Raw genomic sequence first — 24777 nt, forward strand, 5'->3', positions numbered from 1 at the left:
GACTGTGTAATTTAGAGCACAGTTTATGTAGTGCATACCTGCCTGGTCTTCGCTTGCTGGACTGATCTTGACATTGTTGATGTCCTGATCTAACCCCCCCTTCATTTAGGTGTTTGGCTCTTGTTGCCCTTACATGGTCTTGGTTGCCTACACAGGTCCAATTCTTAGCTGAGCTTCATTTGCTTCCATTTCTGATCCTTCAAGTATCGGTAAAACACATAAAATGTCCCTAATCAGTAGCTGCTAGAGGTGAAGCGCAGTACCCTTTTGACCTGCTTACCTTAACACAGCCCTGATCCCTACACCCTATGGACCCCTTAATGAGCTCACAGCAATAAGTATTAAGTGAGTCCAATCACAACAGAGGATAAAGAGGGTTTACCAGAGGTCCTGGGAAGAAACCAAGCAATGCACTTTACACATGTCTTCCATGGGGGGCAATTGTGCAAACCCTCATTGTACAACAACCCTCACACTTCCCTCTTCTATCCTCATCCTAATATAGGACAGCCAGCACAATCCACATCATTCTCTATTATCTGTCCACAGAGGAACCTACCTAGATCACATGACCACATGAATGAGGATGGACAAGATCTGTAGCCATATGGCGGAGAGGCTACTAAACCTCACCATGGAAATGATCTGCCTGCTGACGGGAGAGGTGAGGGGGGGTTCTGGGAGATTACATGACATCTGTATTAATAAAAATCAGACCTAAATAGAAAAAAATAGGAGAATAGTGGGGTATTAATTGTAACATTTATGCCTGGAGTTAGTTTTTCATCAAACCAAACAAAATTAAATTGACCTGGTGGGAGGGATAAGGAGCCTTCTGTGAACATGTCACATGATCGTAGTGTTGGTATTTACATACAGAAGTTTCCTCCTATGAAGTCCGGTGACCAGGTGACCATAACAGTGCCTCCACCTCACTGCCTGACTGTGGAGAAAAACAACAAGGTCAAGGTTCTAGAAGTCACCCGTAAAATCATTGAACTTCTGACGGAAGAGGTGAGCTGGGAATTCTGGGAAAATATTATGGGATGTGTCTGATGGTGACTGTATCATTGTGTGTGTCAGGTTCCTATAAAGTGTCAGCATGCCTGTTTTCCCATGGAGGAGTGGGAGTATTTAAAAGGACACAAGGACCCACCAGAGAGCTGTCCCCATCCTCTGTATTCCTGGTATTCCACACGGGAAGTTCAGGAGATCCCTCACCATCATCAGGTAGGTGATTACCAGTCATTTTTATGATTTACTGATAAAAGCATTAGGTAAAATGAATGTTTTATTATTCATCCAGGGTGAAAACCTCGAAGATTATAATATTGTTGTGAAAGAAGAATTTAAAGAGGAGGATGAAGAGTACGGTGTGATGAAGGAAATTCCAGAAGGACACAAGGATATGAAGGAGTCACCTAGTAACACAAACCCAGCAGAGAGATGTCCCCGTCCTTTGTCTTCCACACAGGAAGGTCTCACCAACCCTCACCACCATCAAGTAAGTGGAGTTGAGGGTTCTATTGAATGTATGCACATGTGCACCTACCAGGTGAGGTCACATGACCAATCCTCCTATGTTACAAATGTGATTTACTGTCATTCTATTGGTTTAGGGTGAAGATCTGATGAACATAAAAGTTGAGAGTGAAGAAGATGAGACGTCTGTGAGGGATGACCACCAGTTTAAGGAGGAAGCTGAAATGATTATCGAAGGGGACACTCCTACACAGATCAGCACAGGTCGGCCATCATATATTCATCTGTCCCCTCTGCTCAGTGATTGGTCCAGAGTAGGAGCTGAGAGATAATGGGACAATAATAGGTTCATAATACAGAGACCTGAATCCAGTGGAGGCAGACCAGCCTAAGAATCACCAGGTCTTCACCAAAGTACTCAGCATGGAATTTTGGACTTCACTATTGGATGGAACTGATTGTGGCTCTCAGACATAGAACAAGGTGCAAGGAGAGCATGCAGTGTCCGGACCAGAAACAGGTCCATAGTCAGGGCTGGCAGCATACCAGTGTAAGGCAGTAAGAAGCAGGAGTCAGTACGCTGAAAATGTAGAAGGGAGCAGTAAATTTGAAGAGGAGCACAGAAAGACAAAGAATGGAAGTCAGCCTTTAGAAGTATTGCTTGAATGCCGATCTTAGAAGTTGTAAATATGACATTATTGCTCCCGACTACGTTCTAGAGTCACCATTGAGAATTGGGTACCAAAGTCTCTCAGAAAAGTGGAAAACTTGTTGATCCTGAGTAGGATAGAAGGCGTAGCTGAAGACCAATCAGGGAACGTTGTCAGGACCGGGGGCTAGGCGTGTTATTATAACCATACGATGTACAGGAAATTAGTAGACTGGGTTGACTTTAGCAGAAGTAGGGTACAATATACCACAAGGTGAACCTTATGGAGAGGACCTGTGTTAGATGGCCAATCATTGGGGTAAGAAGAATGGTATTGGCATGGGAATCCAGTGGAAAGAGGGCCTGCAAAGGAGGGTTGAGGAGCAAAACCAAGGTCAGTTGGGGGTTCATAGGGTGTAGGGATCAGGCCTTTTATAGACATAGTTTGTCCAGAGGAAGGCAAAATAAAACCCCTGGTACAAAAAAGTTCCTTCCTCATTTCTTGAGACAATTGGATGTTCCCTGTATCAACAGCCTGTTCTCTTTACTTTAAAGCTTTAATCCCCAGTTATATTCTGTGCTTCTAGAAATCATCCAGCTTTTTCTTAAAGCAATCTATAGTAGTTGCTGAAACTACTTCCTGAGGGAGCCGATTCCACATTTTCACAGACCTTACAGTGAAGAATACCTTCCTTATCCAGAGCTTAAACTTCTTTTCCTCTATATGGACCATTTATATATTTATACAGGGTGATTATATCCCCCCCTTATACGTCTCTTCTCAAGGGAGAATAGATTGAGTTTAGCTAATCTCTCCTCATAGCTGAATTCCTTCATTCCTTATTATATTATTTTCTAACAGAAACTCCTCTATGTGGTTCTTAATCAAACTCTCTGGGACTTTTCCAACTATGGAGGTTAACCTTACTGGTCTGTGGTTACTTGGTAATGACTTTGCTCCCTTTTGGAAGATCGGAACCACATTGGCCTTATGCCAATCCATTGGTATCAAGCCAGTGATTAGAGTCTCTAAAAATTAGAAATAATGGCTTTGAAATAACTGAGCTCAGCTCTTTGAGGACCCGTGGATGTAATCTATTAGGTCCTGGTGCTTTGTCAGCCTTAATTTTGCCCAACTGTTTCTCAGTCATATCACATTTAAACCGTTGTGGCTCATTTAAGGCAGTGACTTTGCAATTAGCAATTTGGGCTTCAGCTCTGCCTATTTTCCATTGCGTACACTGAGCTAAAAAAAAATGTTTAAAAAAATTTGCCTTTTCTTTATTCCCAGTTACCTCTAGAAGCCACTGTTTGAGGACACTTATTGTCCTCAAGCCACCACCTGGTCTTCTGAATGGCATGCTACTCAGGACTCTGGTTTACCATCATATATCCTAAGTTCCCTGGTTTGTGGTTGTATGGACCCACCCATTACATTGAATCTGTTTTGGGTGCCTCATCATCTGATGAGGTTTTGTGATCAGGGAGTTCCAGCAGTCTTATGAGACCTTCATAGAGAACATCTGCATAACTACATCTATCGGATATGGATCCGGTACTACGGTAGGTGAACATTTCCTCTCATTGATTTTTTTTTTTCATTTTTTTTAGGACACACCATGGCACATCCCTCAAAAGACCATCTGTTGTTCTCCTCAAATTGCAAAGCTGAAGAGCAGGAGCTGAAAGGAGAATTTGGGGGCCATCATCATGTGGAAACACCATCGAAGCTCCCTGACTCTAAGCACCCTCGTAATGTGAAGAACGGTGCCAGAATCCGGAGGGAAAAGACATTTTCTGCTCCTGAGGGTGCAGAAAGTTTTATCTTTGACCCAAATCTCTATGCTAATCAGAGGTTAATTACACCAGAGAAGCCACATCCCTGCCCTGACTGTGGGAAGTGTTTTGCCACACGATCACTAGTTGTCAGACATCAGAGATCTCATACAGGGGAGAAGCCCTATTCCTGCTCTCAGTGTGGGAAAGCCTATTCACAAACATCTCAACTTGTCAGACACCAGAGATCTCATACAGGGGAGAAACCATATTCCTGCCCCGAGTGCGGGAAATGTTATCCAGTAAAATATGAATTGGTTGCACATCTGAGATCTCACACAGGGGAAAGGCCATATTCATGCCCTGAGTGTGGCAAATGTTATCCACGGAAAGCACAGCTAGTCAGGCATCAAATATCTCATTCAGGGGAAATGCCGTATTCATGTCCTGAGTGCGGGAAATGTTTTCTAAGTGAGTCTCATCTCTACAGACATCAGAAAACTCACACAGGGGAGAAGCCACATTCCTGCACTGATTGTGGTAAAAGTTTCCTAGAGAAGTCTCATCTCCTCAGACATCAGAGAACACACACAGGTGAGAAGCCATATTCTTGTACGGAGTGTGGGAAATGTTACGCACGAAAATCACAACTAGTCCGACATCAGTTATCTCACTCTGGCCAGAAGCCGTATTCCTGCCCGGAGTGTGGGAAATTTTTCCTAACTGAAGCTAATCTTAACACTCATCAGCAAACTCACACCGGGGAGAAGCTGTATACCTGCTCAGATTGCGGGAAAAGTTTTTCAGAGAAGTCCAATCTTTATAGACATCAGATAACACACACGGGTGAAAAGCCATATTCCTGCCCCGAGTGTGGGAAATGTTTTTCACAGAAGTCCCAGCTTTACAGACATCAGATAACTCACACCGCTAAGAAGCCGTATTCTTGCTCTGAGTGTGGGAAGTGTTTTTCACAGAAGGCCACACTTATCAACCATCAGAGAATTCACATAGTGCCCAAAGTGCAGGAAACGTCTTCTACATGAATCATATGCTGCCGTACGTTTGAGAGCTCACACACCAAAGAAGGCCACTGTCATCTACACCTCCGATCTGACCTCTATGTTGAGGGTGAAGCTGGATTTTTGTAAACGTAGACCAAGTGATATCAGATAGCAGTGACTATTCAGTACTATAAGCCTGCACAGACAATTATAGTTGTTTGGAGAGCGCCCCCACTGGCTGAAAGTGGAAAATTTTAATTGGATTTACTAATGTAGCATTTCTCTTTTTACTTGAAACCAACTGCGGATATATTACTTATACATATGAATCAAATCAAGAAATGTATGTGAGTGCGTGCATCTGTGTACATATAAAATGTTTTTCTTTGTAAGTTGATTGAGGACTTTGCTCACTGATTTGTATTATTAAACGTATTTTTCCGTTTTGGTTGTTGTTTTATACTTGTGATGAGTTTCAGTTATTCTGACACTTCTGCAATGGGTTGCAGTATTCTGGCCCCTCGATTTTCTCTCAGGACAGCTGTGATATCGTCCAATGACAAGGCCATGGAGCCATATATCTTTCTACCCATAATGCCTCGTGGACATTCATCTCATCTCTATGACCCCTTTTTCATGTATTGTGTTCCCTAAAACAAGAGGATCAGGATGACATACATAGCTCAAATGTCCAGCATTGTGACACCATTTCTCAAGCAGCCCAGTCTTGGGAGGACTCCAGTAGTGTCTCGCCATGTGACGTCATTTATATCATTGTGCAGTAACACACAGCCCAAAGCTATGTTAGCACTAAAGACATTTCTAAATGCTGCAGTTCCCCTAAGCTTTCACAAGGTGGTGATCTAACTTATATGGAGACAGGAAGTCTCTATGGAAAACAAGAAGTGATGTCACATATAAATAGGAAGTTCTAGGTGAAAGGAGAACTAGGAGGAAGTAAAGACAAGACAGCAAAGGGAAAACGGTATAATATTTACACCCAGTAGCCCCCGCCCTATCATGTCTGTTCTTGTCCTCCATTGTTATGTGATGTTTTTATCTCCAGTACATTACACAAATAAAATAGGGTAGAAATGTAGAAAAACCTCTTCAAGGCCATAATTTTCCCACTTATGGAGCCAAAACATTCTTTATTTTTTGAGTCACCATTTTAGTCTATCTTAAAGCTCCAAAGCGTTGCTTTCACAAATGTACCCCCCATGTGTTGATCCCGCCCCATTGATTACTATTGTGAGAACCCCATACCCGAAAAAGGGGGTCTTGTCATACTCAAAAAGGAAACCCTGAGAGAACTCCTTCTAATACAAGACTATGGGGCCTCAGGTTCAGTCACCGTTGGGTGACTCACTGAATAGAGGGCACAGGTAAATACCGGGGGGTGTTTATCAGGTTCTCCGTGCTGTGAAATCTGGGAATGAGTTGTGTGAATAATCCAGATTTGCCAACTCAAGAACCTCTCTTCCACCCTTCTCACTCGCTGGATGCCATGGCGTGTGATTGACAGGTGGTTCTGAGGGATAGAGAGATTATAAATATGATCAGCTCTATGATGATGAAGACATGTATATCTTCCTCTGACGTGTTGGTGGACTTGGAAAGTCAGAAGTGCTTTTCCATTAGACATATTCTCTCTTTTCTGTCATTGGGTGTGTCATTGGGCACTATCAAGGGCCAGGTGTTTGCTCCTGAAAACCCATAGTTTTTTTCCCAAAAAATATGATGACCATTGACCATCACAGTAACCTCCCTTTATTCCCTGACACCTGAGAGAAACACCAACATGAACAGTATTTTCCCCAGATATTTTTCTAAGCTGGGTGGGAAGAAGCTGTAGGTGGGTGGTGGCCCCTGTATTGTGATCCAACTTTTCATTAACCACCAAAAAGGGCCGGGTGGTTGCTGAAAAGTGCTGGGTGGTGTGACCGGCTATAAGGAGCCGGGAAGAACACTCCAGAAAGTTGTAGAGGTCTTCAAACTGATCACTGAGCTGCTAACAGGAGAAGTAAGCATTGCTGGGAATTCTGAGAGATTATTATGGGATGTGTCTGGATGGTGACTGTATCATTGTGTGTGTCAGGTTCCTATAAGGTGTCAGGATGTCACTGTCTATTTCTCCATGGAGGAGTGGGAGTATTTAGAAGGACACAAGGACCTCTACAAGGACGTCATGATGGAGGACCACCTTTCCCAGAATTCCGCACAAGAAGATGACACCACCCCTCACCATCATCAGGTAGATGATTACCAATCACTGATCGTTATGGTTTATATACAAGATTGTGTGTTATAATATATGTTTTATCTATTTAGAATGAAAATAGAGCAAATTATAATATTGTCATAAAAGAAGAATATAAAGAGGGGGATGAGGACTATGGTGTGATGGACCCACCTAACAACATGATTCCACCAGAGACATCTTTCCAATATTCCAAGAAGGAAGGTTACATTACCCCTTATCATCATCAGGTAGATGGAGATGAGGGCCCCATGAAGTGATAGAACATGTGGAGACCATGTGTGAACCCTAAAAGTTATCTCCCATGTGATATCCCATTATAAGATGTTCCATATTTCTATTCTTCTGGTTTAGGGTGAAGATCTGATGGATATAAAAGTTGAAGTTAAAGTAGAAGAAGAAGAGACGTCTGTGGGGGATGATCAGCAATATACGGAGGAGGCTGGAATGATGAGGACATTCATAGAGGAGGACACTCCTACACAGATCAGCACAGGTCAGCCATCATATATTCTTCTATCATCTCTGCTCACTGATTGTTTCAGGGTAGGGAGGGAGCTGAGTGATATCAGCCAATAATTGGCTGGTAATAGTCCCCTTCTCTTTGTGGGTGTGTGCAGAGAATGCTACTCCCTTTCCCCCATTGGTTGCTGTTCTGTAAATGTAGAAGTGATGTGGGAGGAGCTCTAATGGACCTATGACTAAAGAGGGGAGGATTCCCAGCTGGTTAGGACCTCCCCAGAGGATATCTGCTGCCTCCATCTACCTGATCCAGATGGAATGTTGATTTGGGTGAAGTAACCCTCTCATATCCGGCCATCATATTTTTCTATTTTCCAGGACACTCAATGGAGAAACCCTCAAAGGATCGTCTGACTTTATCTCCAGATTGTAAAATGGAGGCCATGACAGGAGATTGTGCGAGAGAAGAGATCATCAGCCCAGCTATGGATAGACCATCCGATTCCTCTGACTCTAAGCCTCTTCTTACTGTGAGGGATGGTACTGGGATTGGAGGGGAGAAGACACATTCCTGCCCTGACTGCGGAAAATGTTTTTCCACGCGATCACTAGTTGTCCGACATCAGAGATCTCACACGGGGGAGAAGCCATCATCAGGTAGGTGGAGTAACAATAAATTTTAGTTATGATTTATATACAAGATTGTTTGCTCCAATAAAGTTTTATTTTTCAGAAGGAAAACCTTGGGGATTATAATATTGTTGTTATTAAAGAAGAGTTTAAAGAGGAGGATGAGGAGTACGGTGTGATGGAGAAGATATCAGATGGACAAAAGGATCTGTACAAGGATGTTACAATGGAGTCAAATACAAGGTGTCCCCGCCCTCTGTATTCCCAGGATTCCATATTAGAAGATCAGGAGATCCCTCACCATCATCATGTAGGTCAGGCTGAGGGCCCCATAAAGTGATTGATTATGTGAGGACACTAAAAATGTATTTTCTATGTGATGTCCCATCATAAGATGTTCCTTATTTGCATTCTTCTGGTTTAGGGTGAAGATCTGATGGATATAAAAGTTGAGGTTAAAGTAGAAGAAAAAGAGACGTCTGTGAGGAATAATCAGCAATATACGGAGGAGGCTGGAATGATGAGGACATTCATAGAGGAGGACACTCCTACACAGATCAGCACAGGTCAGCCATCATATATTCTACTGTCACCTCTTGTGGTTCCTGCTCTTCTTATACGGTTTTTTATACTAATGGTTGGTCATAGTTCACTGGATTTGTCCTTCTAATAATAAAGATGTTTCTAAGCTGCTTAGCATTTCTATCCACACAGCACAAACACTTCCATCCAATCTCCATGTAATGTGACACTGCAGATGTTTGTTGTTCACGTTCAGGAGGTGTGACATTTGTTGAAGCTTCCTGTTCTATGATGGTCATCCCATCCTTGGTGTTAGGAAGTCTAGGTGAGTGTTACACCTTCCTATTACATGGCTGATGGACCTTTAACCTATAATGCCAGATTCACATTTCTGCCCTGGCATTTTCACACAAATTCACACTTTAATCTATGTGTCTGAAAGGTTTCACACCTCTCCAGACTTCCCGACACCAAGGATCAATGAGAAGCTTTACAGACATACTGACAGGGCTATGTAAATGTGGGAGGAGCTCCAAAGGCCCTATGTCTGAAGAGGGGTGGAGTCCCAGCTGGTTGGCACCTCCCCAGAGGACCTCTGCTGCCTCCATCTACCTGATACAGATGGAATGTTGGTTTTGGGTGAAGTAACCCTCTCATATCCGGCCTTCATATTTTTCTATTTTCCAGGACACTCCATGGAGAAACCCTCAAAGGATCGTCTGACTTTATCTCCAGATTGTAAAATGGAGGCCATGACAGGAGATTGTGTAGGAGAAGAGACCATCAGCTCAACTATGGATAGAACACCCAATCACTCTGACTCTGAGCACCGGCCTGCTGTGAAGGAACCAAATCTTGATGTACCTAAGAGACGGATGAAGAAGAGAAGACGCATCCCTGTCCTGACTGTGGGAAATATTTTGCTACGCGGTCACTAGTTGTCCGACATCAGAGATCTCACACGGGGGAGAAGCCATATTCCTGCTCTGAGTGTGGGAAATCTTATTCACAAACATCACAACTTGTCAGACATCGAAGAATTCACACGGGAGAAAAGCCGTATCCCTGCCCTGAGTGTGGAAAATGTTTTCCAGTGAAATATGAACTAGTTGCGCATCAAAGATCTCACAGGGGGGAGAAGCCATATTGCTGCCCTGAGTACAGGAAAGGTTATCCACGAAAATTACACCTTATCAGGCATCAGAGATCTCACACAGGGCAAAAGCCATATTCCTGCTCCGAGTGTGGAAAGAGTTTTAAGGAGAAGTCTCATCTCTACACCCATCAGAAAACTCACACGGGGGAGAAGCCATATTCCTGCCCTGAGTGTGGCAAATGTTTTTCGGAGAAGTACCATCTTAACACTCATCAGAAAACCCACACTGGTGAGAAGCCATATTCTTGTTCTGAATGTGGAAAATGTTTTTCAATGACATCCCCTCTTTATAGACATCAAAGGATGCACACAGGGCAGAAACCATATTCCTGCCCTGAGTGCGGGAAGTATTTTACACGGAAATCTCATGTTTCCAGACATCAGAGGTCCCATGTGGCCCTTGAAGACCATTAGTATGCATACCACACCCCATTAAAACTGACTGAAACCTCTCTAAACTTTGTACTGTAAGGGACACTTCCTTTTTACTGGATAACACATGAAAATATTTTAACAATTTTTTTATTTTTTTTGTAGCATAAAATGAAGTCATATATTTTATGAAAGAAAAAGCTTTGTTGGTTGACTGATACAACAGTACAGATATGTATTATTAAATCCTTATTTCTTTTTAGTTCTATATTTGTTTGATGGGCTTCCAATATTTTGGCTGTTCATTAAAGAAGCTGAATCTCCCCCTCCTCACTTTCAGTAGCTCTGTAGTATCCTCCAATGACAAGGTGAAAGAGCCATATGAGAAAACGGATAAGTCTCCTTATCCGTTTAAACTCCTCACTATAGCCTGTCTATTGGCCTCTATTAAGGCGAGGCTTATCACCATAACCCCCCACCTTCCTATAATAAATCACATTCTGTAGTGTATATCACCATCATTTAAGGGGATTCAAGCAACCTCTTGAGTTAAGGTTTCACCAGATATACTCTTTGTGTCTCTGTTGGGATGGTAAGTTCCTCCACACGGGAAAGGTCAGATTAAGCAAAATATGGATTCTACCTCCAAATGGCCTTCACAAAACTTTAACGATGGACCTTCTACAAATTTCTCCGACCTAAATATCCATGGTGCTTAGACCACATATGGCTTTGGGTAATGGTCAAACAGATGGAAAGTGAGTAGTGTTCCTTTGGTGTTAGGTTTCCTTAAAGAAGTTGGGGAGGGGGGGTATGAGTTTAGAGTTTAATAGAATGCTTAAACTGTGATTTTCCCTTGGTTGCATCTTGTTACCAGGAGGAAGGCCGGTTCTAGGGAAGCGAGAAACAGTCACTAGCCGGGTATATTTAGCCACCAGCCAGTAGGTGAGTTTGGCAGCCATTTAGGTGGGACTTCAAAACCAGATAAATGCTCAAAGAATGGGAAGTTCAAGGCTTCCTGTGATGGAGAGATAGAAACCCAGGTGTATAGAGCAGGACCTTCCTGGAGCCCCTGGCCCAGCTTGGCCAGGGCCCTTACTTTGGAATTCTGGAGATAGGACCTGAAAGATGTTAGTTAAAAGGAGCCCATGTGTGCTTGTTTCAGAACTGTCCCTGCAAAAGATGTCACAATCCAGATGACAGTTTCACCTGGGTATTGAAATCTTCAGCTTGAGTTCAGGCCGTAGAAGAGAGGAAGTAAAATTCATGGTTTTGTGACAAATCACTGTCCAGATTTGACACTCTCCGTCCCCAAACATTCATTCCTTGCTTTGAATATACAAATAAATACCCCCAGACTAAAGATGGAGAGAGTTTGAGAGATTTGTTTGTACCACACCTACGGGTAACCCTACGAAAATTCTGACTGTTCCTTAAATGCACATATATGCTAGGCGCACAAAATATATTTAAAAACATCACCACTTAGGAGGAGCAAAGATGACACGATCTATAGGAATATAATTTACATACACAGAACAAGACTGTGAAACTCTTTGAGGGGGTTACTGCAGTTCCTTTGATTTCCTTAAGATGGTGATCTCACTTATACTAATACAGGAAGTCTCTATGGAAATCAGGAAATTATGTAATCAACAGGCAGGAAGTGATACCAGATATAAATAGGAAGTACTGAGTGTGCTGCGAGTTAGGGAGAAGTACAGGAGACATTTCTGGAACTAGCAAGAGGTAAAAAGATAATATTTTAGATTTACATGGTCAATGTGATGTATTTTATATCTGCACCCAATCCAAAGCTGAGGTTCCATTTTTCATGGTTAGGAGTGGCAGTAGGGAAAGAGGGACACCTTGGTGTGCAGATAGATGATCCAGATCTATCATCTCAAGGACCTATCTTCTCAGTGGTGACATGGCATGGTTGGTGAAGCCCAGGTGGCTTTGAGTGATCGAAATATCAGTGATTCTGTCATCCCTGTGATGCTTAAGGCATGTAAAATCCACTGCTTGCCCTTGCAAAGGTTTTTACACCAGGTTTTCCTCCATGGTACAGTTTATTTTACTTGCAGTTGGTTTTGGACCAGCATGTGGTCTTCAATAATATCAAATGGTCGGTTCTCTGTTTCTGCAATTCTTCCTCGGTTGATTTCCCACACTTTAAGATTCTTGTCTGAGGTGTTACTCATGTAGTTCTCCCTCAGCTTTTTTGGGAGGTAAGCCTATTTTTATCAGTCCTTTAAAAATTGATTTTGAGCTGATTACGGAAGTCCTCACCTACTGGTCCCTCAAAGTGTCCTTTGTGGTCTTAACCCAACTGGTGGCCATGTCTTTTTATGACTTCCAAACCTTTGTTTTGCCAAATATGATCTTCGGTAAATATCATCTTGTTGTCCCTATGTCAGAAACTAGTTTTCTGGTGGACAGTTGGGTCTTTGTAGTCTGGAAGTTGTCTAAGATGTCTCGATCTTCCAGCCAGGTCTTTGGCCAGGAAGAGTGACTTGTAATTGAGGACCCAAGAATAGGTTGTATGTTGTCCACTACATCAAGGTGGATCCCGTTGATCACCACTGTTCAGTCCTATTGGCCAAGGGATTGGTGGATTTCTTGGACCACCAGTGTTCAGCCAAGGAATTAGTGGAATCTTTGGACCTCCACTGTTCAGACCTATTGGCCAAGGGATTGGTGTTATGGTCTTCCAGACCAAAGCTCTGGCCATAGGATTGACACCCGTAGTGGACATCTAGAAATGAGTTTATACTTTTGCATGAAGTGAGGCTTACATTAAACACAAACTCGTTAGGAGAAATGAGAAGACATTTGGGGACTCTTATATTACTGATGTGTCTGAGTTTTCTTCAATCCTTCCAACTCAGCCTTTGAGACTAACAAGAAGATTCTAGAAAATCATTAAGTTGCTGACGGGAGAGGTGAGCAGGGAATTCTGGGAGATTATTATGGGAGGTGTCTGGATGGTGACTGTATCATTGTGTGTGTCAGGTTCCTATAAGGTGTCAAATGTTTTTCCACGCGATCACTAGTTGTCCGACATCAGAGATCTCACACGGGGGAGAAGCCGTATTCCTGCTCTCAGTGTGGGAAATCTTATTCACAAACATCACAACTTATCAGGCATCAGAGATCTCATACAGGGGAGAAGCCATATCCCTGTCCTGAATGCGGGAAATGTTATCCAGTAAAATATGAACTTGTTACACATCTAAAATCTCACACTGGGGAAAGGCCATTTTCATGCTCTGAGTGCGGAAAAAGTTATCCACAAAAAGCACAACTAGTCAGGCATCTAATATCTCATACAGGGGTGATGCCAGCTTGCTCTGAGTGCGGAAAGTGTTTCCTAACGGAGTCCCATCTTTACAGACATCAGAAAACTCACACGGGGGAGAAGCCTTATTCCTGCCCTGAGTGTGGTAAGAGATTTTTAGAGAGGTCTCATCTCCTCAGGCATCAGAGAACTCACACAGGGGAGAAACCATTTTGCTGCCCTGAATGTGAGAAAAGTTATCCACAGAAATCACAACTAATCCGACATCAATTATCTCATACTGGAGAGAAGCCGTATTCCTGCCCTGAGTGTGGAAAATGTTTTTCACAAAAAGCCCATCTTCTTGGACATCAGAGATGCCACACAGGAGAGAAACCGTATCCTTGCCTTGAGTGCGGGAGAAGTTTTTCACAGAAGTCTATTCTTAGCAGACATCAGAAAACACACACAGCCCCGTATGTGTATTAGGCTTCCGATTGCAGGACAGGTTTTTATTGAAGTATTTTTTTTATGTAATAAGTCATTAAAGTCCACAAGTCTATTGGTTATGCTTGTGCAGCCGTAGTACTAGAAGGAGCTGACTTTCCTCATTCTCACTTTTAGGATGTCTGTAGTATCCTCTAATGATAAGGTCATAATGCCTTATGTCATTCTACCCATAACACCTCGGCAAAATCTCCACCCACAAGATCATCACAGGACATGTAATGCAGAGAAACCATATTCATTCTTTCTAAATAGCATGTCCCTTGAAACAGGAAGAACAGAATGACTAAAGGTGGCCCATTCATGAAAGGAATTCAGCAGTGTTTCTGTGACAGCAATTTTCAGTGAAAAAATTATCTCCAATTCTGATTTGCAGGTCGCTGTAGATCAAGGGTGTATGAGGTCGGACGTTTGACATATAAGGCAGGATTTAGGAAGTTTGCAACAGGAAGTAGGACTTAGGACATATGACACAAGACCGAGGGTGTTTGAGGAAGGACCTAGAACGTGTAAGACAGGACCTGTGACATATAAGGCAAGACTTAGGGCGTATAGGACAGGACCTAGGGTTTATGAGGTAGTACCTGGGACATATGAGGTAGGACCTAGGACATATGAGACAAGACCCAGGACGTATGAGACAGGACATGGGGTGTTTTAGGAAGGACCTAGGGGTTATGAAGTAGGACCTTGGACGTATGAGACAGGACCAAGGGTGTATGAAGGTAGACCTAGGATGTATGAGATAGGGCAAAGAGTGTACGAGCTAGGACCAAGGGTGTATGGGGCAGGACCTGGGGTCTATGAGATAGGACCTAGGACTTACGAGACAGGACCTAGGGTGTATGAGGTAGGACCTGTGACGTATAAGACAGAATCTAGGGTGTATGAGGTAGGACCTGTGATGCATAAGGTAGGACCTGGGGTGTTTGAGGAAGGACCTAGGGTGTATGAAGAAGGACCTAAGACGTATGAGATGGGACCAATGGTGTATAAGAAAAGACCAAGAGTGTACAAAGTAGGACCTGGGGGGTATGAGACAGGGTAAAGAGTGTACGAGGTAAGACCAAGGGTGTATAGGGTAGGACCAAGGGTGTACGAGGTAGGACCTAAGACGTATGAGAGAGGACCTAGCGTGTATGATATAGGACGTATGAGAGAGGACCTGGGGTGTATAAGGCAGAGCCAACATAATCTGAACTTTCATGGTCATACCTTGTACACCCTGGTCCTCTTCCTCTGCCACAGTTGTTTTGACTGTCTTTTTGTTAAAGAGTAAATTAAATATTTTTCTTTGCTAAGTTCTGTTTTCTAATAACATTCACATTTCTTCATTGAAATTAATCACGTTGCCATGATTTGTACTGAAAATAAAACACCCCTATATTTACTTTATTGGTTCCTTTTCTGTCCTATTGCCTGGCAATCGTATAAGAAAAATAACATTTATTTACCTGATAACAAAGGACTGGTTACAGAAGTAGTGTTCCCAGGTCACACTCTCAGGTTCCATCCATCTCCGTGATAGACCCAGCCCTGCAGACATTAGTGCCAAGTTTCTGTGGTCCCTCAGCCCGCTCAGCACTTTTATAACTCTTGGTCCTGTAATGTTTGATGTAAGGCAGCCATGTTTATTCTCTATTCCATGTATTCATGAGATCTTATAAGAGACCTTATACTCCTGGTAAATCCATACCGTGTATTATTGGAATTGGAGATCCCAGGAGAAACATTGGCTGGAGTATATAGACATAAACCAAGGCCTACCTACAAATACAATATTACGTGTTGGATGGATTGGTGTGTTTGCTGATAAAGAAAAGATTTTTTTTGAACTTCCAAAAGTGGGGAAACTATAATATAAGGCAGTTATTAAAAATTAGCATTGCAGTTCATATGTTCTCCACAAGGTGGGGGATGATGGGTACAGAGGCAGGAAGTGATGTAGGAGTATACACAGGAAGTTCCGGGTGAGAGGTGAGTTGGGAGGAAGTAGCAAAGAGACATTGCTAGAACTGGCAGCTGAGAAAATATTATTATATATTATATTATGTTATATATATTATTATATACTACAATCTGCATCTGACTGTAGATTTCTCTGCTGGCCTATGGAATTCCAAATCTGTTGGCAATGAATTCACCTCCATCCACAATCTTTTTTTCTCTAAATCTCTAAACTTCCTGGCTCTCACTGAAACTTTGCTTTCCTCAGACTCTGCTGCTGTACTTTCCTATGGAGGCCTGCACTTTACACATACCCCTAGATCTGGCAACAGAGTAGGGGGTGGTGGGGGTCTCATTCTCTCACCTAACTGTACCTACAGAGTCCTTCCTACCCCACCTTCTCTCTTATTTGAACCTTTTTTCTTTAAATACAAACGTACATAAGAAAAAACAGAGAGAAGACTTTATAAATAGACAAAACACGGTGGAATTACCAGCTAAACATCAGAGCAAATTATGAAAATAAAAAAAGAACATAGATGGTCGGGACTGGTTGCGTTAATCACAGCACGATGACTCTAACATTCAGCATTAAAAAAATGTTACTGTGGTAAACTACTTTACTACTACTACTTACTACTACTCCTTTCATAAATGATTATCAATAAACTTGTCATAATTAAGAACAGCTCACGACAACATGTTCTATGCTAACCAGGTGAGACGGGAGAAATAAACCATAAAAAAGGTAACAATCGGCCCTGGTAATAGCTACTAGATTGTAAGCTCTTCGGGGCAGGGTCCTCTCCTCCTGTATCACTGTCTGTATTAGTCTGTCATTTGCAACCCCTATTTAATGTACAGCGCTGCGTAATATGTTGGCGCTATATAAATCCTGTTTAATAATAATAATAATAATAATGAAGGGGTGGAAATAGGATGAGGGGTGGGGGGAGGGAAGATCCTGTGTCTTAGCCATGTATTGAGTTCCTGGGATTTCCCCACCATGTATAACCAGGAGTTATGAGCAGATAGATCACGTGAGACGTGTATTGAGTCAACGAAGTCCATGGGACCCAAATCTGATTAAATGTGTCCATCCTATCATATAGCCTCGTAGTCAATTGTTCTGTTAGGTGAACATCTTTAATTCGGCTTATTGGAGCAGATAAAGTGGGAGGTAAGGCCGCTTTCTAAGTTATTAGATATATGGCCGTAGTAGGAATGTTCACCGTTAACGTTTGCTAAATCTAGAGAGTTCCATAACTGCTAGTCCCTAAAGATGAGTCAGCAAATCTAGTGGTATGGAAACTTCCAACACCTCCTCAAGAAGGCTGTTTACCATTTGCCAGTAGGGGACTTTGCGGGAGCAAGTCAAAAAAATATGGTGCAAGATTCCTACTTCTATGGAGCATCGCCAGCAACTGTTACTTGTCGGGGAAGGTCCTATATAGGACCTCCGGTATAAGATACCAATGCATTAGGATCTTATAGGTACAACGGGAACTTTTCTGGGCTTGTTGCCCAGTGACCCTCCCCAAGTCCTCAGGAAGCTCTCTTCCCAGGAATATTTCCCATTTTTTTTTATATAGTCATGTTTAACACTAGGGGTGAGCGGTTCCAACTGCAGTATCTGATAAATGCCTGTAATAATTCCTCTCTGTGCAGGCCCATTAGCACAAACCCTTTCAAAGGATGTAGGGGGTGAAAAAATTCGGCCCTTTATGAGCACCTGGCTATTGTGTGGGCATATTGCCTTAATGCCCCCATATTTATGTTGGATCTCCTGGAATGTCAAAAGTCTATGTGTGCAGGATTTGCCCATAGTGGAAGAGGTAATGGTCATGCCAAGGGCGTGCCATATGGTGCGTAGAATTATCTGGGTTTTCAGGTGTATGAGGAAAAAAGGTAAGCAAGGAGGGACTAGACATCAAATTAAACTTAGACTTGCAGTGAAGCCAGATACGCCTAGTGAATTGCATGGAAGCTAATAGTGTGTGTTCAGGGACCCGAGTAGAAGAGCTCCATAACATGGGGATAGGATGGATGGGGGCCTTTCATAGTTATTCCAGTTCCGTCCAGCGGTTAAAGGATTGCAAGGATGACCAGGATGCTAAAAGTCCAAGATGTAAAGCGTAGTAATTCTTAGCAAGTTCCCTCCTACTACGCAATGAACATAGCACACTTCTCAGCAGACTATGCTTTATGTATTCCCAAATAAAATTCACTTCTTTTATGTCCACTCTGTCCTTCTTTTCTGCCACCCTTCCCCCCATTGTTGCTGTTGTTTACCCCCGGCCCAGTATCACAATTTTTGGATAACTTTGTCTCTTGGCTCCCACACATTCTTTCCCATGACCTGCCCACCCTCATCCTTGGTGATTTTAATGTTGCAATGGATGAGCCCAACCTTCCTTCCTCAGCCAAACTGCTCTCCATTACCTCCTCCTGAACGTCAACGGCCCCACACGCATAGCCGGACACTCTTTGGACCTGATATTGTCCACAACCTCACCCACCTTGACAACTCACCATTTCCCCTCTCTGATCATAACCTTATCACTTTCAACCTATCAAACCCTCGCCCTCCCTTGCCACATCCCAGACCTGGTCAATGGCAGAGAGATATCCATAACCTTGACCATAATTATTTCTCAAACTGCCTTACGTCCCTAAGCCCGACCTTCTCTAAAATCACATCTTCAGATGAAGCTGCTAGTTAGTCACACGCGTGGCTCCAATAGTTTCTAGAGTTGTCCTGATTCCCATCTGGAATGGCCTTCCTCATCCTATTCGGCTTGCTCATTTAAAAGTTCTTTAAACTCAACTCTTCAACCTCACCTACCCGTCTTCTTCTGTCTCTTGAATCTTCACTACCTCCCACCATTTCATATCCCCCCTCCTATTGTGTGATACCATGAGTCTTTTAGATTGTAAGCTCTTCAGGTCAGGGTCCTCTCCTCCCCCTGTGTCACTGTCTTTATCTGTCTGTTATTTGCAACCCCTATTTATTGTACAGCGCTGTGTACTATGTTAGCGCTATATAAATACTGTTTTATAATCTCTGTCACTGTCCTCAGTACTGAACACATGTGGGGTAGAGATGTATATTACCATTTTCAGGGTCAGAATTTTCCACCAGTGATCTTCTCATCTTATCCGTGTATTCTGATTGGATTATAGGTGCAGGGTATTGGGGTTCAGATGATAGCTGCACCTTTTTGTGCATCTCTTGTCGTCATTACTCGCCTTCGTCTTCCATCCAGCAATCATTATGTGACCCCTCCTGAAGCTGCAAGGCCCTCTTCATTCTATTCATTGCTATGGGGGTCACTATGAGTACAATTCCTACAAGCAATAAATGGAGCCATGGTGTACTTGCTGCGGGAAAACCCTACAAGGCTATGTAGCTTAAAGCGAGGTCACGCAGTGATAATTGCTGGATAGAGGACAAGCCATTTATTTAACTTATATCCATTTATTTTTTATCCAGAGAGCAGTGTTCTGTATTGGTCATAAGATTACCTGAAGAATGATGGAGCACCAGAACCACATGACTGAGAGGATATTGGACCTCACCCTGGAGATCATCTACCTGCTGACTGAAGAGGTGAGGAGGATTCTGGAAGGTCACTCATCTTTGTTAGGTTAAAGATTCTGACACTATTTCATTTAATTACTGTTCTTTATTTGCAGAGATTTCCTTCAGTCAAGTCTGGGGACCATGTGACCATCAAAGTTCCTCTAACTTTCTCTACAACAAAGAAGAGAAACAACAAGAAGATTCTAGAAGTCCTCCAGAAGATGATTGGGCTCCTGACGGGAGAGGTGAGCAGGGAATTCTGGGAGAATATTATGGGATGTGTCTGGATGGTGATTGTATCATTGTGTGTGTCAGGTTCCTATAAGGTGTCAGGATATGAAAGGTCCATCTCCATTCCTCAATATAACGTCATGTCCCCAACAAATGAGGAGGAGATACCGTACACCATATGAAAGGTCCATCTCCATTCCTCAATATAACGTCATGTCCCAACAAATGAGGAGGAGATACCGTACACCATATGAAAGGTCCATCTCCATTCCTCAATATAACGTCATGTCCCAACAAATGAGGAGGTGATGCTGTACACCATATGAAAAGTCCATCTCCGTTCTACCAAGCTAAAATTATTCATTTTAACAGGTGGATACCATACCCAGAAAAGCTCAGAGAGACATCTTGTGCTTCCTCATGATGTAGAAGAGAATGACATTGCCCAAAATTCTTCAGAAGTGAACTCTGCTCCTCAATGTACCGGCCGAGTTTCATACAACGTAGAAAGCTCAAGAGATCCTTTGAACATTGAGGGGTCTGTTTCTGGTCATACAGGGGAGGTTAAACAAAAAGAACCTCGGACATTTCCATGTTCTGTAACCAGTAAGAGTTTTGAATCAAAGTCATCCCATGGCTCTCATCCTGAAATGCAGACGTTAAGGAGTCTATTCTCATGTTCAGAATGCGGAAAATGCTTCGCACAGAAATCAGACGTAGGACATCAGAGAAGTCACTGTGGCCCCTATAACTGTTCTATTTGTGGAAAAGGTTTTCATTGGAGGTCACATCTCGATAGACATGAAATACAGCACAGTGAAGTGCGGTCCCATACACGTTTGGAGTGTGGGAAATCTTTTAAAGACATATCCTGCCCTCTCAAACATCAGAAAAATCACACAAATGAAAGGCCATACCCATGTTCAAAGTGTGGTCAGTCTTTTAAACATAAGAGTAAACCTATAAGACATCAAGGGGTCCACACGTACGAGATTCTTTTTTCATGTAAAGAATGCGGGAAAGGTTTTAAAGATAAAGGAGCCCTCATGAGACACCAGCGATACCACGCAAATGATATGCCATATAAATGTATGGAGTGCGGAAAGGGTCACTCACAGAAAGGTAGGTTCATCACTCCCCTGAAAAGCCACACGCAGAGACCATTTACCTGCCCAGAGTGCGGGAAATGCTTCAAACAGAGCATCAGCCTTGCTCAGCATCTGAAACTTTACATTGATATTTGTTGTGTCGAGTGCAGCCAGTCTTTCAAATCAAAACCCAAGCTTCTCGTTTACCAGAGAATTCACAGAGGTAAAGAGATCTTTTCTTGCTCAGAATGCCAGAAGTCATTTATAAAAAAACTCCGAGCTGGTCATGCATTAGAATGGAACTAGTGAGTTAGTTAATACATTAGCCAGCTTCTGGGGCCCATTGGGCCTCTTCCTTAGGCTTTGTAAGACTGTACAGAATGGACCTATAGGGTCCTAAAAGCTGGCCAATGTTCTATTTTCTCAAGGGTGTCATTGGAAGAGCCAAGGTTGGGTTTAGGCCCCAATGTGCTAATCTGGGAACTAAGTTGTCCTGTTTCCTGGTGTTTTTTACATGTTGCCTCTCTAGCTGTGTCTACACTTGCACTTATTATGCCCCATGTTTAAAATGTGGCAGAATAATGATGGAGGCAAAAGAGGGAGCATGCTCCCTGGAGAAAATAGGTGCCCAGACTCTTCTACTACTCCTCAGGTTCCTTGGATAAGAAGGGGGATCCAGAGTAGATGAGATTTCCAAGAGGAAGATGGCTGGTATAGGGATGTCCTGGGATCAGGAACAGGCGTGGTGCCTTCTTTGCTAACTTTCAATGGGAAAGGTAGGCTTGACAGGTTCATATGAAACGAGGGTATTGGCAGATATTTCAATCCAAGGCCACCAGGAAGAAAACCTCCTCCTCCACCCCAGACGGACACTTCCAGTATATAAAGAATGCATTTGGTCCTTTAAACTGCCACAGACCTATTCCAATGGGCTGTGCAATGCTTAACTCAGGAAGTCTTTTAAGCTGGGTGGGAAAAAATTTTAGGTGGGTGGCAGTCCTGGTATTTTGCGCCAACTCTTTAGTAACCACCCAAAAACCGCCGGTGGTTGCTGAAAAGTGCAGTAGAAGCGGCCGGTGAGAACACTGCTGTGGATTGAGTTACAATCTGAGATGCACTTCTGTCTACCTAGACAGCCTTCTCATTGGAAACTATTTGCCCCATAAGTCAATGTAGCATTCAACTACTCACGGAGAACCTTCAAAAACTGTGCCATGAGAATGTAGGAGGCAAATTACATTGGGTACAAAGAGGGCCAGTATGACTCCAAACCAGAAAGTGGAAGCTATGAAGACCCGGCCAAATCCCCTCCCCAAAACCAGGTGTGTTCCTAGTATGGTGTAATCCTAGGTTGCTGTAATCTAAGGCCAATCAGGAGAAGTGGGTGAGGGCTTCAGTTATCCAGGATTTTGGCATAGTTAGTGCTCATTTAACGACCTACCTGTTTAACAACTATTTCGATTTAAGACCTGCTCTGTTAACCACTGTGCACAAACGGGTGGCTTGCAGTGTGGCGTCTCTGAAAACATCTCAGCAGGCATCCCAGTCCCTCCGTTCGTAGGATTTTTTACATAAGATTGTGTACATACATGTGCTATATTTTTTCTGTAAATGTGTACTGTCTTTTATTCACTATAGTACTGTACTGCATGTCACCAAAGAGAATGGGCAAAACAGCTAAAGGAAGCCCCAAGAAACAAAGGAAGGCCATTGACCTTGAGATGAAAATGAAAATCATCCAAGAATACGAGGCTGGTAAAAAAGTGAAAACCATAGCACAGGACTTGGAGCTGGCTCATTCCACCATTTCAACAATCTTGAAGGATAAAGACCGAGTGAAAGAGGCAGTTAAAGCATCCACAGGATTTAAAGCCATAATAACTAGGCAGCGGAAAGGCCTTATTCATGAAACCGAGAAATTGCTGGCAATCTGGTTTGATGACCAAATGCAAAAAAAGATGCCAACGAGTCTTTTAACAATTCAAACCAAGGTACTCGGTATCTTTGAGACTTTGAAGGAACGCCATGGGGAAGCATCCACTGAAACATTTAGAGCAAGCAATGGATGGTTTCAGCGGTTTTCTCGGAGATTTAACCTGCATAACCGGAGTATCGGCAGTGAGGCTGAAAAATTGGTTCACAGATTCGATGACATTCTCCAGAAAGGTGGCCACTGCCCTGAATAAATTATATGAATGACACTGGAGAAGCTGGACAAAGATGCTAAAAAAACGGCCAGGCTTTAAGCACCGTATAACGTTGTGGTTGGGCAGCAATGTCATCAGGTTCAGGTTAAATCTCCTTAGCTCTGGAAACCAAAATACATTGAAGCAGGTTCATTAGCTGCTTCATAGGTCAGCCATTTCTCTTCCTGCTGGATAATGCTCCAGGACATCCCCAGCATCTTGAAGATCTACACCTGGATGCCAAGGTGGTGTATCTACCTAAAAACACAACCGCTATCCTCCAACAAGTGGAGCAGGGGCCTATAGCTACATTCAAAATATAATATATATGCACAAAGTAGCTGTAACAGCAACAGATAGTAACATACCCCTCGTGAGTTTTCAGAAATCGTACAACGTTTTACAATGCTTTCCCTGAGAAGGAAAAATGGAGCCATTTGTCAATGATTTGGAAGAATTTGACAAAGAGGAACATGTTGATGCCAAAAATGAAAAAAAAAATCAGAACTTGCTTATGTTCATGTTCAGTTTAAAGATATTGACGAATCAATGGAATCAATGTAATGTTGAAGGTGAGATAACTAATGAGGATTTAATATTGTTGGAAGAGTAAAGCTACGTACACACGTCAGATTTTTATCGCCCGATAATCGGCATCAGCCAATTATTGGGCGAAAATCTGCCGTGTGTACAGTCGGTGTCGTCCATCGTCCGGACGACCGACCTGCCGGATCCACGGACGATGGACGACAACCGATCCTAATGAAAGGGAAGGGGAGAGCGCACAGCAAGGTGCCGCTCCATCGCTCTCCCCCTCCCCTCTCCATAGAGCATGAATGGTGCCGTATGTACAGCACCGTTCATGCATCGTGCACTCCCTTGTCGTTGGAAAGGATCGTGAAAAATCCTTTCCAACGACAAAAATTGGCAGTGTGTACGCAGCTTAAGACATCAACAGAAGTTTTTTCATCAACAGAAGTTCCATCCAAACAGGTTCGGTGGTACCTTCACCAATGTGGATGCAGCCATGTCAGAACTAGAGGCTATGGATCCAAATATTGAACGGTTCATGAAAGTAGAACGACAAGTGAACTAATTTTTACTATCTATCATGAAGAAAAGAAAATTGCAAAGCAGCCCACGCTGACCGGATTCCTTTGAAAAACGACATCTGGATCACTTCCCCTACAAATTCCTCCTTTTCCTCACCTTCCTCGCCCTCACCTGGGCCTTCTACAGCCCCTGAGCCTGCTAAAATCTCCAAAGATGACACATGACTGCAAACTACCACCTATACCACGCTTGATTGATGATTACTAAAATGATTATGATTGTGCAGTGCCGTATTTTTATGTTTTTAGTATTTATATTTTGTTTTACAGAGTTTATGGAAATAAAGAAAAACGTTACTTTTTGTTCTTTTTTTTTTATTCGCTTACGACATAGACAATACTTTTTGTTATAAATAGTGTCATTAAAACAATATAGGGTGCACTATTTAAAGAGGTAACACAAACCCATTATTACAGAACTCACCGATCGATTCACTTACCGACCTAGTCCTAGGAACAGATCTTGATCATCAGGTGAGGATTATCTGTGTTTTGGTCCTGGCGAATATAGCTGAGAAGAAGCTATAGGC

At 42.8% G+C, this 24777-nt stretch overlaps 5 protein-coding genes across 6 annotated transcripts in view; all 5 read left to right on the plus strand.

The window, feature by feature from the left end:
- LOC140338983 (uncharacterized) overlaps window positions 1–10581 on the plus strand; it is a 14615-nt gene extending 4034 nt beyond the window's left edge. The window contains exons 2-8 of one of the 2 annotated variants that reach the window (XM_072423418.1): window positions 550–664; window positions 880–1014; window positions 1084–1230; window positions 1307–1504; window positions 1620–1746; window positions 3743–4929; window positions 9675–10581. In XM_072423418.1, coding sequence (XP_072279519.1) covers window positions 581–664; window positions 880–1014; window positions 1084–1230; window positions 1307–1504; window positions 1620–1746; window positions 3743–4929; window positions 9675–10355 — 2559 coding nt within the window. In that variant the 5' untranslated portion in view covers window positions 550–580 and the 3' untranslated portion in view covers window positions 10356–10581. Of the gene's footprint in view, window positions 1–549; window positions 665–879; window positions 1015–1083; window positions 1231–1306; window positions 1505–1619; window positions 1747–3742; window positions 5357–9674 lie in introns of those variants that run through there. The other variant, XM_072423417.1, reaches the window with a different exon arrangement.
- Window positions 1–24777, plus strand: part of LOC140338964 (uncharacterized) — a gene marked incomplete in the record, with an annotated part of 329302 nt that overhangs the window by 181619 nt on the left and 122906 nt on the right.
- Window positions 5876–8603, plus strand: LOC140339823 (uncharacterized). Its single transcript, XM_072424723.1, has 6 exons — window positions 5876–5896; window positions 7010–7165; window positions 7243–7401; window positions 7526–7667; window positions 8012–8290; window positions 8407–8603. Exons 2-6 carry the CDS (start codon window positions 7049–7051, stop codon window positions 8601–8603), a joined length of 894 nt encoding a protein of 297 aa, XP_072280824.1. The 5' UTR covers window positions 5876–5896; window positions 7010–7048.
- LOC140339824 (uncharacterized) lies at window positions 12249–15922 on the plus strand. Its single transcript, XM_072424724.1, has 2 exons — window positions 12249–12324; window positions 13340–15922. The coding sequence occupies exons 1-2, from the start codon at window positions 12249–12251 to the stop codon at window positions 14080–14082; spliced, it is 819 nt and encodes a 272-aa protein (XP_072280825.1). The 3' UTR covers window positions 14083–15922.
- On the plus strand, window positions 14837–24543 carry LOC140339825 (uncharacterized). Its single transcript, XM_072424725.1, has 5 exons — window positions 14837–15144; window positions 17939–17955; window positions 19744–19875; window positions 20234–20983; window positions 22588–24543. Exons 1-5 carry the CDS (start codon window positions 14837–14839, stop codon window positions 23133–23135), a joined length of 1755 nt encoding a protein of 584 aa, XP_072280826.1. The 3' UTR covers window positions 23136–24543.

Source organism: Pyxicephalus adspersus, chromosome 10 (genome assembly GCF_032062135.1).
Source record: "Pyxicephalus adspersus chromosome 10, UCB_Pads_2.0, whole genome shotgun sequence".
In the NCBI taxonomy this organism is placed as follows: Eukaryota; Metazoa; Chordata; class Amphibia; order Anura; family Pyxicephalidae; genus Pyxicephalus; species Pyxicephalus adspersus.

Coding starts and splice junctions, on each gene's coding strand:
- LOC140339823 (XM_072424723.1), top strand. CDS start 7,049: ATGGAGGAGTGGGAGTATTTAGAAGGACACAAGGACCTCTACAAGGAC. Junction 7,402..7,525: donor TTACCCCTTATCATCATCAG/GTAGATGGAGAT, acceptor CTTCTGGTTTAG/GGTGAAGATCTGATGGATAT. Junction 7,668..8,011: donor TCCTACACAGATCAGCACAG/GTCAGCCATCAT, acceptor TCTATTTTCCAG/GACACTCAATGGAGAAACCC.
- LOC140339824 (XM_072424724.1), top strand. CDS start 12,249: ATGGTTGGTGAAGCCCAGGTGGCTTTGAGTGATCGAAATATCAGTGAT. Junction 12,325..13,339: donor CCCTGTGATGCTTAAGGCAT/GTAAAATCCACT, acceptor GGTTCCTATAAG/GTGTCAAATGTTTTTCCACG.
- LOC140339825 (XM_072424725.1), top strand. CDS start 14,837: ATGTATGAGATAGGGCAAAGAGTGTACGAGCTAGGACCAAGGGTGTAT. Junction 19,876..20,233: donor TTGGGCTCCTGACGGGAGAG/GTGAGCAGGGAA, acceptor TCATTTTAACAG/GTGGATACCATACCCAGAAA. Junction 20,984..22,587: donor AAAGGGTCACTCACAGAAAG/GTAGGTTCATCA, acceptor TATTCACTATAG/TACTGTACTGCATGTCACCA.